General features: G+C 45.8%; 1 protein-coding gene across 1 annotated transcript; it reads left to right on the forward strand.

Moving 5' to 3' along the window:
* The first annotated feature begins 9748 nt into the window (after positions 1–9748).
* Positions 9749–15142, forward strand: FAM32A (family with sequence similarity 32 member A). The gene is made up of 4 exons (XM_002912704.4): positions 9749–9894; positions 10014–10155; positions 13665–13718; positions 14016–15142. Exons 1-4 carry the CDS (start codon positions 9821–9823, stop codon positions 14082–14084), a joined length of 339 nt encoding a protein of 112 aa, XP_002912750.1. The 5' UTR covers positions 9749–9820; the 3' UTR covers positions 14085–15142.
* Positions 15143–15414: the final 272 nt, after the last annotated feature.

Here is a 15414-nt window from a genome sequence, read left to right on the forward strand (position 1 = left end):
CCCTCTTCCCCACTCTCTGGACTATTACAGTTCCTCCAAGTCTCATCAACTCTCCTCTGCCCCAGGGTGTGAAGCCATCTTATAGAATATGACTGTGATCAGGCTTTAAAGACCCCGTAGGATGATTAAACAAACAAACAAACAAACAAACAAACAAACCCCAAAACCTGACAATATTGAGTGCTGGAGAGGATGTGGGGCAATGAACTCTTATTAATTGCTGGTGGTGATGCAAGATAGATCGGCCACTCTGGAAAACGGATCAGAACTTCCCTGTAGTTAAAAACACACTGGACCCATGACTCGGCCATCCTGAGTAGTTACCCAAGGGAGATGAAAAGATCTATGGGCGCACGAAGACCTGTACATGCCCACAGCATGGAGAATATACTTGCAAATCGTATATCTGATAAGGTACTAATCTCCAGAATATATCAAGAACTCTAACGACACTACAATAAAAAGATAAATTACCCAAATTTTTTAAAAAGGGCAAAGATTTGGGGGAGGGGATGAATAGATGGAACACGAATTTTTATGGCAGTATTTTTTTTTAAGTTGGCTCCACACCCAGCATGGAGCCCAATGCAAGGCTTGAACTCACAACCCTGAGATCAAGGCCTGAGATGAGATCAAGAGTTAGATGCTTAGCCAACAGAGCCACCCAGGAGCCCCTATGGCAGTGAATCTATTCTGTATGATACTGTAATGTGGTTACATGTCATTATACATTTGTCCAAAACCATAGAAAGCACAACACCAAGAGTGAACCCTACCGTAAACTTTGGATAATATGAGGTGTCAGTGTAAGGTCGTCACTCATAACAAATGCACCAATCTGGTGGGGGATGTTGGTAGTAGGGGAGGTTGTGGGTGTGTGGGGGCAGGGAGCACGTGGGAAATCTCTGTATCTCCTGCTCCATTTTGTTGTGAACCTAAAACTGCTCTAAAAACAAAGTCTATTAAAACAAAACAGAACAGGGGCGCCTGGGTGGCACAGCGGTTAAGTGTCTGCCTTCGGCTCAGGGCGTGATCCTGGCGTTGTGGGATCGAGCCCCACATCAGGCTCTTCCGCTATGAGCCTGCTTCTTCAGCTCCCACTCCCCTGCTTGTATTCCCTCTCTCGGTGGCTGTCTCTATCTCTGTCAAATAAAGAAATAAAATCTTAAAAAAAAAAAAACAGGTAAAGGAATTGAGTAGACATCTCTCCAAAGAAGGTATACAAATGGCAAATACACATATGAAAAGATGTTTAACCTCATTAGTCATTAGGGAAATACAAATTAAAACCATAATGAGATACCACTGCACACCCATCAGGATGCCTATAACAAAAAAGACAGATAATAGCAAGTGCTGGCCAGGACGTGAAGATACCGGAACCCTCATACACTGCTGGTGGGAGTGTAAAATGGTGCAGCTGCTTTGGAAAATGGTTTGGCAGTTCTTTAAAAAGTTAAACATGGAGTTACCATATGACATAGCAATTGTCACTCTGAGGGGGGAGAATTGATGTCCACAAAAACACTTGTATGTGAGTGTTCATAGCAGCGTTATTCACAATAGCCCCAAAGTAGAAACAACCCGAATGTTCATCAGTGGGTGAATGGATAAAGACATTGCAGTCCATTCGTACAACGGAATATTCTTCAGTCATAAAAAAGGAATGAAGCACAGATAAATGCCACAATGTGGATGAGCCTTGAAAACACCATGCCGAGTGAAAGAAGACACAAAAGGCCACATAACATGTGATTCCATGTATGTGAAACATCCAGAAGAGGCAAATCCATAGAGACAGAAAGTGGTGGTTGCCGAGGGGTTGGGGGAGGGGGATGGGGATTGACTGCTCAAGGGGGTGGGGTTTCCTTCTGGAGCGATAACAGTGTTCGGGAACTAGAGAGTGGTGATGGTTGCACAACTCTGTGAAGGTGATAAATCGCACCGAACTGTGCGCTCTAAAAGGTGACTCTTATGGTATGTGAATTATATCTCCTTTTTAAAAAATATTTGTACATGAACAGTGATAGTGATTTTATGCATAAAATCTAAAACCTGGAAATAACATAAATGTTCTTCACCTGGAAAATGGTTAAACAACCTGGGGTCCATCCATACAATAGATTACTACTCAGCCATAGAACTAAATGAACTACTGACAGACACAAAATGAATGAACCTCAAATGCGTTATGCTAACTAAAAGAAGCCAGACTTAAGAGGCTACCTACTGGATGATTCCATTTATATGACGTACTCAAAAGGATAAAACTATAGGGACAGAAAACAGATCAATGGTTTCCAGGGGCTGCAGATGGGGGAACAGAGGAATCTTAGGGGTGATGAAAACTGTGCTATATTTCGATTGTAGTGTTGGTTATATGACTGTATTCATTTATCAAAACTCATAGAACTATACATCAAAAAGAGTGAGTTTCTTGCATGTAAATACATTTTTAAAAATGAAGACAATAAGAAAACTAATTAGCAAAGACCTCCTTACTCCCCAGTGCCTCATGGTTGAAGTCCAGATTCCTATGCCTGACCCCATCAGGTACTCTGTGATTTGGTTATGTGCCCCCACCACCCATCAACAATTAGTTATTGGGCACCTACTGTGTGCCAGGCACTGTCCTAGGTCCTGATAATACAAAAGAAGTGCTCTCATGGAGCTCACATTCCAGTGGGCAAGCAATCAATAAACACGTAACTAGGAGTGCTTCCAGGAGGAAAAATAAAACAGGGCAGGGATAGAGGGAGAAGAGGTTGAGCTAAATAGATTGGGAAGGGAAAGCCCCCCTGATGATGTGATATTTGAGTAGTGACAGGAGGGAAGTGAAGGAATAGTGAATGGAAAAGAGTCCTTGCCAGTGAGAAGAGCAAGTGCAAAGGCCCTGAGGCTGGAGTAAGGTTGACACAGTTGGAGGAGGGCAAGCTGGCGGTGCTGTGTTGGAGCTCAACAAGCACTAATTACAACTAGTAAGCTGCTGCTCATGTCAGTCAGCCACCAGAGGCTGCCTCGCTGACACTCAACTCCAATAATGGGATTTTTTTCTTTTTTGCATTTCCAAGAAATGATTTTTCATGGTATAAATAAATTAATTTTATCTCTGTATGGATAAATTCCAGCTTTATTATGATGAATAATATGCAACAATATCCCCTTATAATATAGAATAGAGAACATAGAATCATAATGACAATACAGCATTTCAATAATCATCAGGGCAAAACAAATCAAAACAACAGTGAGATATCACTGTCAGGATGGCTATCATCAAAAAAAAAAAAAAAAACGAAAGCCAACAAGTGTTGGTGAGGATGTGGAGGAATGGCAGCCCTGTACACAAATATGGGCGGGAACGCAAAATGGTGCATCCACTATGGAAACCAGTATGGAGGTGCCTCGAAAAATTGAAAACAAATCTCCCATAGGATCCAGTATACATCCAAAAGAATTGAAATCAGGGTCTCAAGAGAGATATTAACACCCCTGTGTTCATTGCAGCATTATTCACAATAACCATGATATGGAAACAACCTAAATGTCCATGGGTGGATGAAAGGATAAAGAAAATAGGGCATACACACATGATGGAAAAAAGAAGGAAATTGTGCAATGTGTAACAACATGGATGACCTTTGAGTGCATTTGCTCAGTGAAATAAGCCAGTCGCAGAAAGACAAACACTAAAGGATTCCACTTAGATGAGCAGAAAGTAGAATGGTGGTTCGCAGGGGCTGGGCGGGGGCGGGGGGGGGAGAATGGGGCTTACTAGCCAACAGGTGCAGAGCAAGATTCATCAAGCAAGCTGAGTAAGCTCTAGAGGTCTACTGGACTTTGTATCTACAGCCAACGAGATGCACTATACACTTAAGAATCTGTGAAGAGGTTAGATCTCATGCTGAGTGCTCTTACTACAATAAAATACAATAAAAAACAAAAATGTAACCACCATATGACCCAGCACTTGCCCTCTCAGACAATCCCAGAGAAATGAAAACTTACGTTCACGTAAAAACCTGTAACGGATGTTTTATTCATAAGATCCGCAAACAGGAAACAACTCTTGTATCTTTCGACAGATGAATGGTGAAACAAACTGGTCCAACCATATCGTGGAACACTACCCAGCAGTAAAAGGGATACACCTGACAACTTGGATGAATCTCTGGGGAATTATGCTGAGTGTGTGTGTGTGTGTGTTGGGGGGTTGGGGAAGCCAATCCTAAAATGTTACATACCGTGTGATTCCACTTACATAGTGTTCTTAAAATGACAAAATTATAGGAGTGAGAACAGGTTGCTGGCTGCCAGTGTGCAGGGATGGGGTGGGGGGAGGTGGGTGTGAATCAAATGCATCAAGAGGGATCTTGGTGATAATGGACAGCTCTGTATCTTTCCTGCAGCAATGCCAATATCCTGGTTGTGATATCGCACTAGAGTTTGATAAGGTGTTACCATTGAGAAACTGGAAAAGGGTACAAGGGATCTCTCCGTGTCATTTCCCTGTTGTTTTAAAATGTTTTATTGTGGTAAAATACACGTAACGTTTGCCATTTTGACTATTTTTAAGTGCACAGCCCAGTGGAATGAAATACATTTCACACTGCTGTGCAGCCATCACCATCTGTCCCCAGACCTCTTTTCATCGTGTAGAACTGAAACTGTCCCCATGAAACGGCTCCCCACTCTCCCCTCCCCCAGTTCCTGGAACTCACCATCCCACTTTCTGTTTCTGTGAATTTGCCTATTCTGGAAACCTCATGTAAATGGACTCATATGGTCTTTGTGCTTTTCTGTCGGGCTTCTTGCACTCAGCGTGTCTTCCGGGTTCGTCCACATTGTAGTGGGTCTCAGAATTTCTTTCCTTTTGAAGACTAATATTCCTTTCTATGGCTAGATCCCATTTTGCTTATCCATTCATCCATCAGTGAACATTTGGTGTCTTTCCACCTTTTGGTTATTGTGAACAACTCTGCTGTGAACATGGGTATATACATGCTGTCATGTCCTTTTTTCTGTGTCAGGATCCCACATTGCACTTATTATCTTAGGCTCCTAATCTTCAGTCTGTTTTGTTTTATTTGCTTTTGATTTTTCAGTCTTTTTCTCATGACCTTGATAGTCCTGAAGAGTACCAGTCAGGTACTTTATAGAATGTCCCTCGTTTTTTTCTGGTATTTTCTCATGATTGGAGTAGATTTATGGGTTTTGAGGGGGAAGACCTCAGAAGTGAGGTGTCCTTCTCATCACATCATACCTGGGGTTACTTGATAGCTACATGACATCACCGACAATGTTGACCTTGAGCTTTTGAGTAAGGCGACGTTTGCCATGTTTTTCCATCCTCGTATAACTGCTTTCCCTTTCCATACTCTATTCTTTGGGAACAATGCAGATTGTCTTAAAGAAATGTTCCTTATCAGGGTCCTTGATGGCACAGAGGGCAATGCTGGGTGATAAAACACCAGTTTGGACACTTACAGCTGGACAGTGATTTCAGTGAGTTGTAACTCTGTGTATGAAGACATTTAGAAAACCTTAGCTGATTTATTGTATTTTCTTCGTATGTATATGCAAGAATAGCATATAATAAAAATCTCTGTGTATTTAAATCTCATGACTCTTTAAGTGGATATAAAATAAAAAAATTTAAGTGAGCAAAAGCACAGGAATTTGGCACAAATCCTCTCTTAGAACATAAATTATCAGTGGGGGCAATATTGCTCCTAAAGTGGTGAAAATTAGTTCCAGGAGGAGGGGATGAAAAAACCCTAGATATTTCAATGGTTTGTGGCCCTCCAAAGCTCAATCCGTGACAAAAACTTAATCATTGGGATTTAACTTCTCTCATTAAATTAAGTTGAATCAAATTCTCTTTAGGGGCTATTCTCTTTAGGGGATGATAATGGGGAATAAAGGTTGAGAAATGCTTGTCATAGAGGTTTATAAAATAGTGACACATCTTACAATGGATGGCCTCATGCTATGGTGACAAAAGCAAAAATGGAAAGACTGGAACACACAGCATAGATTGGATTACAGTTTGTGCCTCAGTTTCCCTACCTGTAAAATCAGGATGGTTTGTGTGACAGAGTGGCTGTGGGAGTAAATGAGTTGATCCATGTAAATCCATAAAAAGTATTAGCTATTATTAGCAGCAGCAGTAGCCCCATTTTTTAAAAGAAGAAAGAGAAGGTCAGCGAGATCAAGCCACTTCCGGCAGGGCACACAGCCTTGGAGGTGCGAGAGAGGAGCTTCAAACTTGCCAGGTTGGCTGGGGGGAAACAGATTTTCCCAGCTGAGTCTGTCCTATTCCTCCCTGAGGAGGTGATTCTGTCAAGGATCGCTCCCCCAGCAAGCCTGGACCGGCTGGCTGAACCAAGAAGCCCATTCTTTCTGGACGCTGCTCTCTTCCAATTCCTGAGCACTAAAGGGCGAGTTTACAACTGGAGAATTGGGCAGTCGCTTGCTGCCCCCTGCAGGTAGAAGTGGAAATATCAGGCCCCGAGCCCTCCTTTGGCCTGATTCTGGGATGCTTGCTTCTCCCTCCTCCGCACTGCCTCAAAAGTCTTTGGCACAGTTCGGGCAATAGCAGTTTAAATTAAAATGCACAAATGTACATAATCTTGGATTATGTCTATGTAATAGACATAATACTATAGTAGTATATAATACTACGGATTCAGGCCATTGCAAAATTGAGCTGAGATTCGTGGGCATGTAGATGGGCGTTGGTTAGGGAGGGCCTCACTAAACTTTGAGGAAGGTGAGGGGAGGTAACTGGGTCCTTGGAAAGAGCTTCAAGACATTTTGATAATGTCAGAGCCTACACTGGGTTCTGGGCTTGGCGTGGAGTCTGCTTGAGCGGGCTCCCTCTGCCCCTCCCCCCACTCACACCGTGAGCTCTCTCTAAAATAAATTTTAAAAATCTTTAAAGAAAAAGACATTTTGCTAAATGAAAAACTGAGGACAGAAATAGAAGAACATTGCACAGATATACAGATGTTGGCATACACACTTTTGTGCTGAAAAGTATAAAAATGAAATTGCTAATCATTTTGGAAAGAGGTGGGAAGGGAAGTTTTTACTTTTTCGTTTTCCTTTTTCTTTTAATCTTTTTCATACTGTGTGGTTTTCTCACACAGGGCATATGCCTCTCTATATATTTTAATGTCAGCAGAGGATTATGGGAGATCTGTTGGTGTCTCTTCTCTGTTTTCCTCAGTATTAACATACAAAAGCAGTCACAACATTCTGTTGGGGAGAAGGTCAGTAATAAAGCAAAGATAGAATAAAATCGCATTTTTTAATTTATTTATTTATTTAGAGAGAGAGAGAAGGGGCAGAGGGAGAGGGAGAGAGAGAATCCCAAGCAGACTCGATGGTCAGTGCAGAGCCCAACTCAGGGCTCCATCCCACGACCCTGTTAGGCAGATTACCTACCTAGCACTGATTAGAGAATTCCTGATTGACTGGTTTAACATTTTATTTCCTTTTTTTTAAGGTTCTTTTTAAAAAGATTTTATTTATTTGACAGAGAAAGAGAGCACAAGCTGGGGGAGCGGCAGGGAGAGGGAGAAGCAGGCTCCCGCTGAGCAGAGATCCCAACGTGGGGGTCAATCCCAGGATCCCTGGATCATGACCCCAGCCGAAGGCAGACACTTAACCGACTGAGCCACCGAAGTGCCCCAAGATTTCATTTCTGAATAAAAACTGTAATGAAGTTAAGTCTCTGTTTGGTGATGTGGGGATTAGCATAAGGCATTTTGGGCCTGTTGCCTTATTTTTTATTAAGTGTGTATGTCCCAGCCAAGGAAAAGGGAGACTATTCTTTCCAAATCAAGACATTCTACATATTGAATTGAGAACTACGTGCTACTTAAAATGACAATAGTGCTGTAGATCCCATAAAAAGTGAGAGAAAGGCCATAAGGCCTGACAGCATTTTCATCCAGGGCCAGAGGAAGATGGCCCACACTGAGAAATATGCTTAAAAGGATGGAAGGAAAGAAAAATTGGAATGTTTCTATTATGACAATAGTTCTGCTTGTTTAATAGGCAAATTACTTGTGATATCAGGGAATTAAAAAACCCAATTCATTGGAGCCCCAAGTGTTACAGCATAAGTAGTCAGGGCTTTTGGTACATCCTATGCAACTCTTTTTCTCTTATCAAACTCTCAAAACAGAGTGGCTGAGACTCAATATTTTATAATGAGAAAAACCAAACCTTGCTACTATTCTGCTTCAAGTAATGAAGGCATCGGGAGTGAGCCCAGGAGAAATGAAACTTACATCCATACAAAGACTTATATACTGATGTTCACAGCAGCTCCATTCATTAGGGCTCCAAACTGGAAACAACCCAGGTGTCCATCTATAGGTGGGTGAGCGGATTTAAAAAAAATCGAATATATGCATACAATGGAATAACACTCAGCAATACAAATGGAGTACTTTTGTAACTAACAAGATGGGAGTGCCTAGGTGGCTCAGTCAGCTAAGTGTCTGCCTTTGGCTCAGGTCATGATCCCAGAGTCCTGGGAACAGGCCCTGCATCTCTTTTTTTTTCTCTCTCTCTCTCTAGTGTGCTCTCTCTCAAATACATAAAATCTTAAAAAAATAACAACAACAAGAGGAAGAATTTCAAACACATTATGCACATTGAAAGAACTCTAGCTCAAAAGAATGTGTATAGTATAATTCCATGTATATGAAACTTTTACAAAAGACAAATCTAATCTACAGTGAGAGAAAACAGGTTTGGAGTTGCCTGGGGAGAACAGTGAGGGAGGTTAATTGGGAAGGGGAATGAGGGAGTTTGTGACGACAGAATGTTCTAGATCTTGATTGTGGCGGTGATTGCATAGGTGTGTAAACATGACAATACTCATCAAAACGTACAACTAAAATGAGTGCATTTTACTGTTTATAAATTATACCTCAATAGAACATATTTAAAAAATTTTTTCAAATGCGATTGACACGTATTTCACGTAATACCATTAGTCACCAAAACCTGAAAAAAGTACTGATTAGGTTTACAAAATTAGGTTATCTGTTAAACTCTCAGGGGTGCCTGGCTGCCTCAGTCAGTAGAACATATGACTCCTATCTTGGGGTCGGGAGTGCAAGCCCTAAGGTGGGTGTAGAGATTACTTAAAAATAAAACCTTAAAAACAAAACAATTCTCAAAATACAGCAATAAAAGACAACAGAACATTCAAGTGCACACAAACACTCAAGAGAACACTGCGTTTTAGGAAATGGGGATTTGGGGGCACCTAGGTGGCTCAGTCGGTTGCACATCCGACTCTCAATTTCAGCTCAGGTCACGATCTTGGGGTCTTCATGGAGCCCCACCTTGGGCTCCCCACTAAGTGTGAAGTCAGCTTGAGACTCTCTCCCTCTGCCCCTTCCCCCACTAGCCATTAGCATGTGCTATCGCTCTCTCAAATAAATCCAAAGAAGAAAAGAAAAAAGAGAGAGAAAAGAGAGAAGAAGAAGGGAGGGAGGGAAGATATGGGGGAATCTCTCAAAGGAGTTTCGCTGATCCAGGTGGCCCAAGCCTGGAGAAACCCAAAGGGGGCGTCAAGCCGGAAGTGTGGCAAGAGACTGGATGCAAAAGATGAGGTCCAGTCCGACGCTCCAGGCACCACCTATAACCGGAAAGGGTGGTCCAGAGCTAGATGCCGAGAGCGCGGGCGCAGCTCCTAGCTCAACCAATCAAGACGAAGTGAGGCGGGCATTCCGACGTAACTGGTGTACTCAAACAGGAAGTGTGGCAGTTTACCTCCAGAACTGCAAGCGGCATCATGGCGGCCTACGAGCAGGTTCAAAAGGGGCCCCTGAAATTAAAAGGCGTTGCAGAGCTCGGCATTACCAAGCGGTGAGTCCCCGAAAGCACCGCAAAGGCTTGTCTTCTGCCCCCTTAAGCCTCTTCTAGAGTCCCCGAACTCTTGCTCCCTGATGCTCCCTCACCTTCTCTCCCTGCTTCTCCCCTCCCAGGAAGAAGAAAAAGAAGGACAAAGACAAGGCGAAACTCCTGGAAGCGATGGGAACGAGCAAAAAGAACGAGGAGGAGAAGCGGCGCGGCCTGGACAAGCGAACCCCGGCCCAGGCGGCCTTCGAAAAGATGCAGGAGAAGCGGGTAAGGCCGGTGGGGAAGCTGGGGATGCCCCGCGCGGCAGGTCTGGGTCTCCGGAAGTGAATGGAGAGGCAGGGCCGGACGACTTGAAATTGGGGTCAGCCCCGGGTCTCTCGGAGGGATGGTGAGCGGTCAGAGAGATCTCGATTCCGGGATGATGCTACGTGGGTGAGGAAGAGTCCACGACTGGGGGAGCTCCGAGGACAGGAAGCTCCTCTGGCCAGAGTGGATGGCAGAGGAGAAAGCTAGAACTGGCGTTGAAAGGCCAGAGCTGGGGACCGGATTTGGATTCCAGCGCAGTTTCTCGGTTGCCCAGTGACAACGGGGCTAATGACTTATCTTCTTTCTGCCTCAGTTTACTTACCTCTAGGGATCAGGATAGTGCTTTCTTCTAAAAGGGATGGGAACTTTAGATAAAGTCATGCAGATAAAGCATTTGGCACTCGGTCTGGCACAAAGTCGGTGCTCAATTGATGTTAGTTCTTGATATTAAATGGTCATGCACCTGGCTAGAAGTTTCCATAGTCTGTTTCCATGATGACTTTGTTTGGCAGATTCAAATAAGTTGTATCTGTATCCTGCACCCATTCCCAAGAAGACATTTGGCAGTGGTTGAGGACATTTCTGTTAGCTAAGACTTCAGGGTGTGCTGGTGGGGGTGGGGAGTAGTGCTGCTGACATCTAACGGGATCAGGCCAGGGATGTTGCTCAACATTCTACAGTAATCCAGACAGCACCCCACCCCCCCGGCAAAAATGATCTGGCCCAAATGTCAAGTGTCTAGGCTGAGAAACTCTAACCCTGATCTGGGTGATTTGTCCAGTAACATCAGGAAGAGTTAACTTATCACTCTCAAACTTAATTGAGTCATTTAAAAAAAAAAAAAAGTCATTTAAAAAAAAAAAAAAGGTGAGACTCACTGGCTTCGACAAGACCAACCAGGATTCCATTCTGTCTCTATGGCATCTTGGTGGTGGTGTAACTCTGGGCAGGTTGGTTAACCTCCCTTGCCTCTTTCTTCGTCTGTAAAGTGGGGCTGAAGTCCTTACCTAACAGGTTTGTGGTGAGAATTTAACAAGTGAATGCACGTAAGTTCCTTCCCTGAGGTAATAGTCCCAGGCTGGGCTGGGATGTTACTTCTGGAGTGGAAGTGGGGTAGGGGAGAGTACCCATCAGGCGACTAATAACAGTGGCTCAGAATAGGACAGGAATAGTGGAAGCAATGGAAGGTATCAGGATTGGGATTGATTTTGGAGCAAGAACAGCTGGATTAGTTGATGGACTGGGAAATGAGGAATGACCAAGATTTTTGGTGGGAGATGCTGGGTAAATGAAGGTGCTATTTACTGCAGTAGGAAGGACAGCAGGTAGAGCAGACTTCTAAAGCAGGGCGTCAAGACCTTGGCTTTAGAGAACGCTTGAATGTTTGAATGACTATTAGAAGTTCAAATGGAGAATTTTTGTTAATAGTTTGGTATCTGAATCCACAGTTTGGAGGAGAGGTCTGGGCCTCTCCTGCAAACATTCTGGGATTGCTGTGGGACTGGATGAGAGCCTCTGAGGAGGCACAGTGATAGAGATGAGGTCTAGGATCTGAAATTGCAAAGGGAAGGATCACAGGAAGGAGGACAACCAGGAGAGTGTGTCCTTAGGAGCTGAGTGGAGAAAGCGTTTTAAGAAGGAGGAAGTGATCGACAGTGTCATGCTGCCAAGGGGTCTTGTGGGGTGAGTACCAAGAGCCCTTGATTGGCTTTTGGAATGAGGGGGAAGAGAGGCTGATTAGAGGGGATCCAAGGGAGGGCAAGGAAAAGCAGAGGTGGAGACAAGATGCAGAAATCACTCTTGGGAGATCTATCAAGAGGAACAGAAATGAACCTGTAGCTGGAAGGTGGTGGAAGGTCAAGGGGAGTTTTTTTGTTGTTGGCATTAAGAACTGGAAGTACTGCTGTGGGTTTTGTTTTGAACCAGGAGAGAGACAGGGGAAAGTGTGGGCAAAGGTAGGTGGAATTGGGAAATATGGATTCCCTTGTGGAAGGATGTTTGATTGAGCACAGTGAGCACGAAGGCTGGACAGTTCTTGGAAGAAGGGCCCTTGAAGCAGGGCTCCAGCCTGAAGGGTTGGGGCTTGGCGTCTCCAGCCCCATAACCCACTCTGCAGGCTGGTCCTCATTTTTGTTTGTGAAGTGGGGGTGGTGACAGCACCCAAGACACCCTGTGAACTTGATACGTGGAGGGGGGAGAGGGGAGGCAGAGCCTTACCAAGTGCTTGGCATTGGTGGCAGCTGGTCAAGTCAGTGTGGCCTCTTGTGAGGAGGCACAGGCCTCCCAGGGGCTCTCAGCAGCAGGAAGAGAGGCAGGGATGGGAAGGCAGGGTCAGCCAGGTGGGAGCCAACTGGATGCAGAGGAAGATAGAGCAGCAAATGAGGTGAGGGACAGCGAAGAGCAGCCAGGTGGTGGCTGACAGATGGGCTAACCACCTCCTGTGGGTTGACTTGGCTTACCTGGATAGTTCTCCTGTTTGCCTCATTTGGAATCTGTGCAGTCAGATGGCAGCTGGGGTTGGAGGCCCAACTGAGCTGGGACGTCCAAGACAGCTTCACCATCACATGTCTGATGCCTTCTTGCTCCTCCCGTGGCCTCTCTCCCCAGGTGTCATCTCATTCTCCAGGTCCTTTCTTTCCAGTAAGGTCGTCAGACTTCCTGCATAGTGTCTGGCTTCCAAGAACACAAAGCCGAAGGCTGCCGGGTCTTATGGCTGCAGCCCAGCACTGGCACTGCGTTCTGTTAAGTAAACTGAGTCGCAGGGCTAGCCCAGAGTCATTGTGGCAGAGAACTGCACTAGGGCACCAATACCAGGCAGCGTGGGTCATGGCGGGGAGGGGGCGTCAAGGGCTGCCATAGTCACCCAGTCAGTAAACGTAGAGCCGAGTGCAGCCCAGGTTCGTCTGGCTCTGCGTCCTGTGCTCTTAGCTCTTACTAGGTCCCGTCCGGTGTTGGGAATGAAGAGTGGGGCACGTCATGGTGGAGCAGGATACACATGCCACAGTCACACTCATCGGTGATGTGGATCTCGGAGCCCTCGTGCCACTGGGTCACCAGCACCTACTCCCTTGAGCTCCTCCGATGTGCTGGGCCCTTTGCCTTCTTCATTTTTCATCCTTCTTCAAACCCCATCTGAAATTTCTTCTGCAAAATGGGGATGCAGTCAGTTGCCCAGGGATGCAGGAAGCACACATACAGCTCCCAGCAGTCTACTCATGTCATCCCTAGTACATTCCTTGCCACTGTGACCGAAGGGCAGCTGGCCTGCGTTCCTGGTGGGACATGTTGTGGCCGGGCGTCCCTGTCGGACCAGCCTGAGTAGAGTTAAGGGAGGGGCAAGATGTATACCCTGAGACCTCCAGCCATGCTGGGTGTGAGAGCAAGCTGGTGGGGGCTTCTGTCTTCCACCCCATGCTGGCCTGGGCTGTGTCAAGTGTGTGAACTCACCTCCATTTCTCTCCTCTCTTCAGCAAATGGAAAGGATCCTGAAGAAAGCATCCAAAACCCACAAGCAGAGAGTAGAGGTAAGTTACATGCCCAGTGGGGAAGACCAGGCTATGTCGGGCCCCAGCTGGGCCCAGAGCCTAGGAGCCTGGCAGAGGGAGCCACTGGAGTGTTGGGATGGGGAGTGGGGTACCCAACAGAAGTGATACCTCCCCAGGGTCCTTTTAAGATAAGCCCAGGGTTCAGGGCCGGGTGGCTTTGAGAGGAGGGGGCCACGGAGGAGAGGCAAGATGTGGAGAAGTGGGAGTGGGCAGTGCCACACAATCCTGGTGCCCTGTCTGAGGCTGTGCTGATGTGGGTTTTCTCGGCTTTCCCAGGACTTCAACAGACACCTGGACACCCTCACGGAGCACTACGACATTCCCAAAGTCAGCTGGACGAAGTAGCCTCCCCATCCAGGGTACGGAGTGGCATCAAGGAGAAGTGGAAGGCAAAGTTGGGGCTCTGTTTGGTGCCTTTGGTATTTTCTAGAAACATTCTTTTACACATACCTTTGCATCTTCTGCTGAGACAAGTGCTTTCCAAAGCAGTGTGCCCTCTTTCTGGAACTGGATTAAAGTGAGACTGTCCTTTTACTCTATTTTGGTTTGTCAGTAGCGTAGAAGATAAACCTTTTAAGTCTGGACTGGACATTTTTGCAAGTTTATCCAGAGATTAAGGATTTCTGTGTGTCACAGAAAAGTGTCTTTACCCCCAAGTTGCATCTAACTCTGACAGTCCTCCAGCTCTCTTGCCCCGGATAAAACAAGATGAGCTAATGCCGGCACGGCCTGCAACTTGCAGACCCCACGGGGCCCTGCGTGAGCTGTCCTTCCAGGTTCCCTCTAGCTTGGGGCGTAGGCTCTTCCTTCCAGAGCCTAAGGAAGCCACTTTACCGTCATGGACTTCAGAAGGCCTCCCTAGCCACCTGGTGTGAGACAGTGCAGCCTGGAAAGCGGATGGAATGCTCTCCTGGTCCCTGTCTGAGCCTGTGGCCAGCATGCAGCCTCTTCCCCTAGTGTCTCCATTCCAGACATGTCTAGAGGGTGTTGCCATGGCAGACGTCACTAATCAAGCACGGCATCCCTTTCTAATGGAACCCCAACACAGCCGGCCTCACTACCCTCAACCCTAGGCTCTAAGCATCCCCTGGCTTTATTCAGAGTTGGCACATACCATGTAGCCTGCTTGGTCTTTCTGGCCTAAGGACACCTCAGGGGTGACGGGACCTGGGCAGAGCCCAGCACAGACAGTGCAGTCAAAGGGGAGGACCCAGGTCGTGGTGCTGGAGAGCTGTGATCTCTGAGGACCTACGTGTACCTACCTGCTGAGGCTCAAGCTGCATGTACTATTGGGAGGAAGATTCTGTGGCCCTAGGTAGTGACAGAATAGCAAAGTCAAAAGAGAAAAAGCAAGTACTGTCACCTGTGCACAAAATAAAGGAAAAAATAGTTATTAAACAGAAGTCTGAGTGTCTTCGTTAATTATAAGCCATTCGATTATCACTAGAAATGCTGCTTTTTGGATTTATTGCACACGTAGACTGTGCATACTGCAAAGTGACCATTCACCCTCAACTTGGAAGAAATTAGGTGATGTGTTTTTCCACCTGTGGCTTGCAGCCCACCTGAGAGCCCACCCATTAGTAGTAGCTCTTTGGGGCAGGTTCCCCCACTGCCTAGCGGAAAGGCCCTCGGAGGCCTTTTCCATCCATGAGCCAGCAGCTGGGGTTTGTGA

This window comes from Ailuropoda melanoleuca, chromosome 4, assembly GCF_002007445.2.
Source record: "Ailuropoda melanoleuca isolate Jingjing chromosome 4, ASM200744v2, whole genome shotgun sequence".
Classification (NCBI taxonomy): Eukaryota; Metazoa; Chordata; class Mammalia; order Carnivora; family Ursidae; genus Ailuropoda; species Ailuropoda melanoleuca.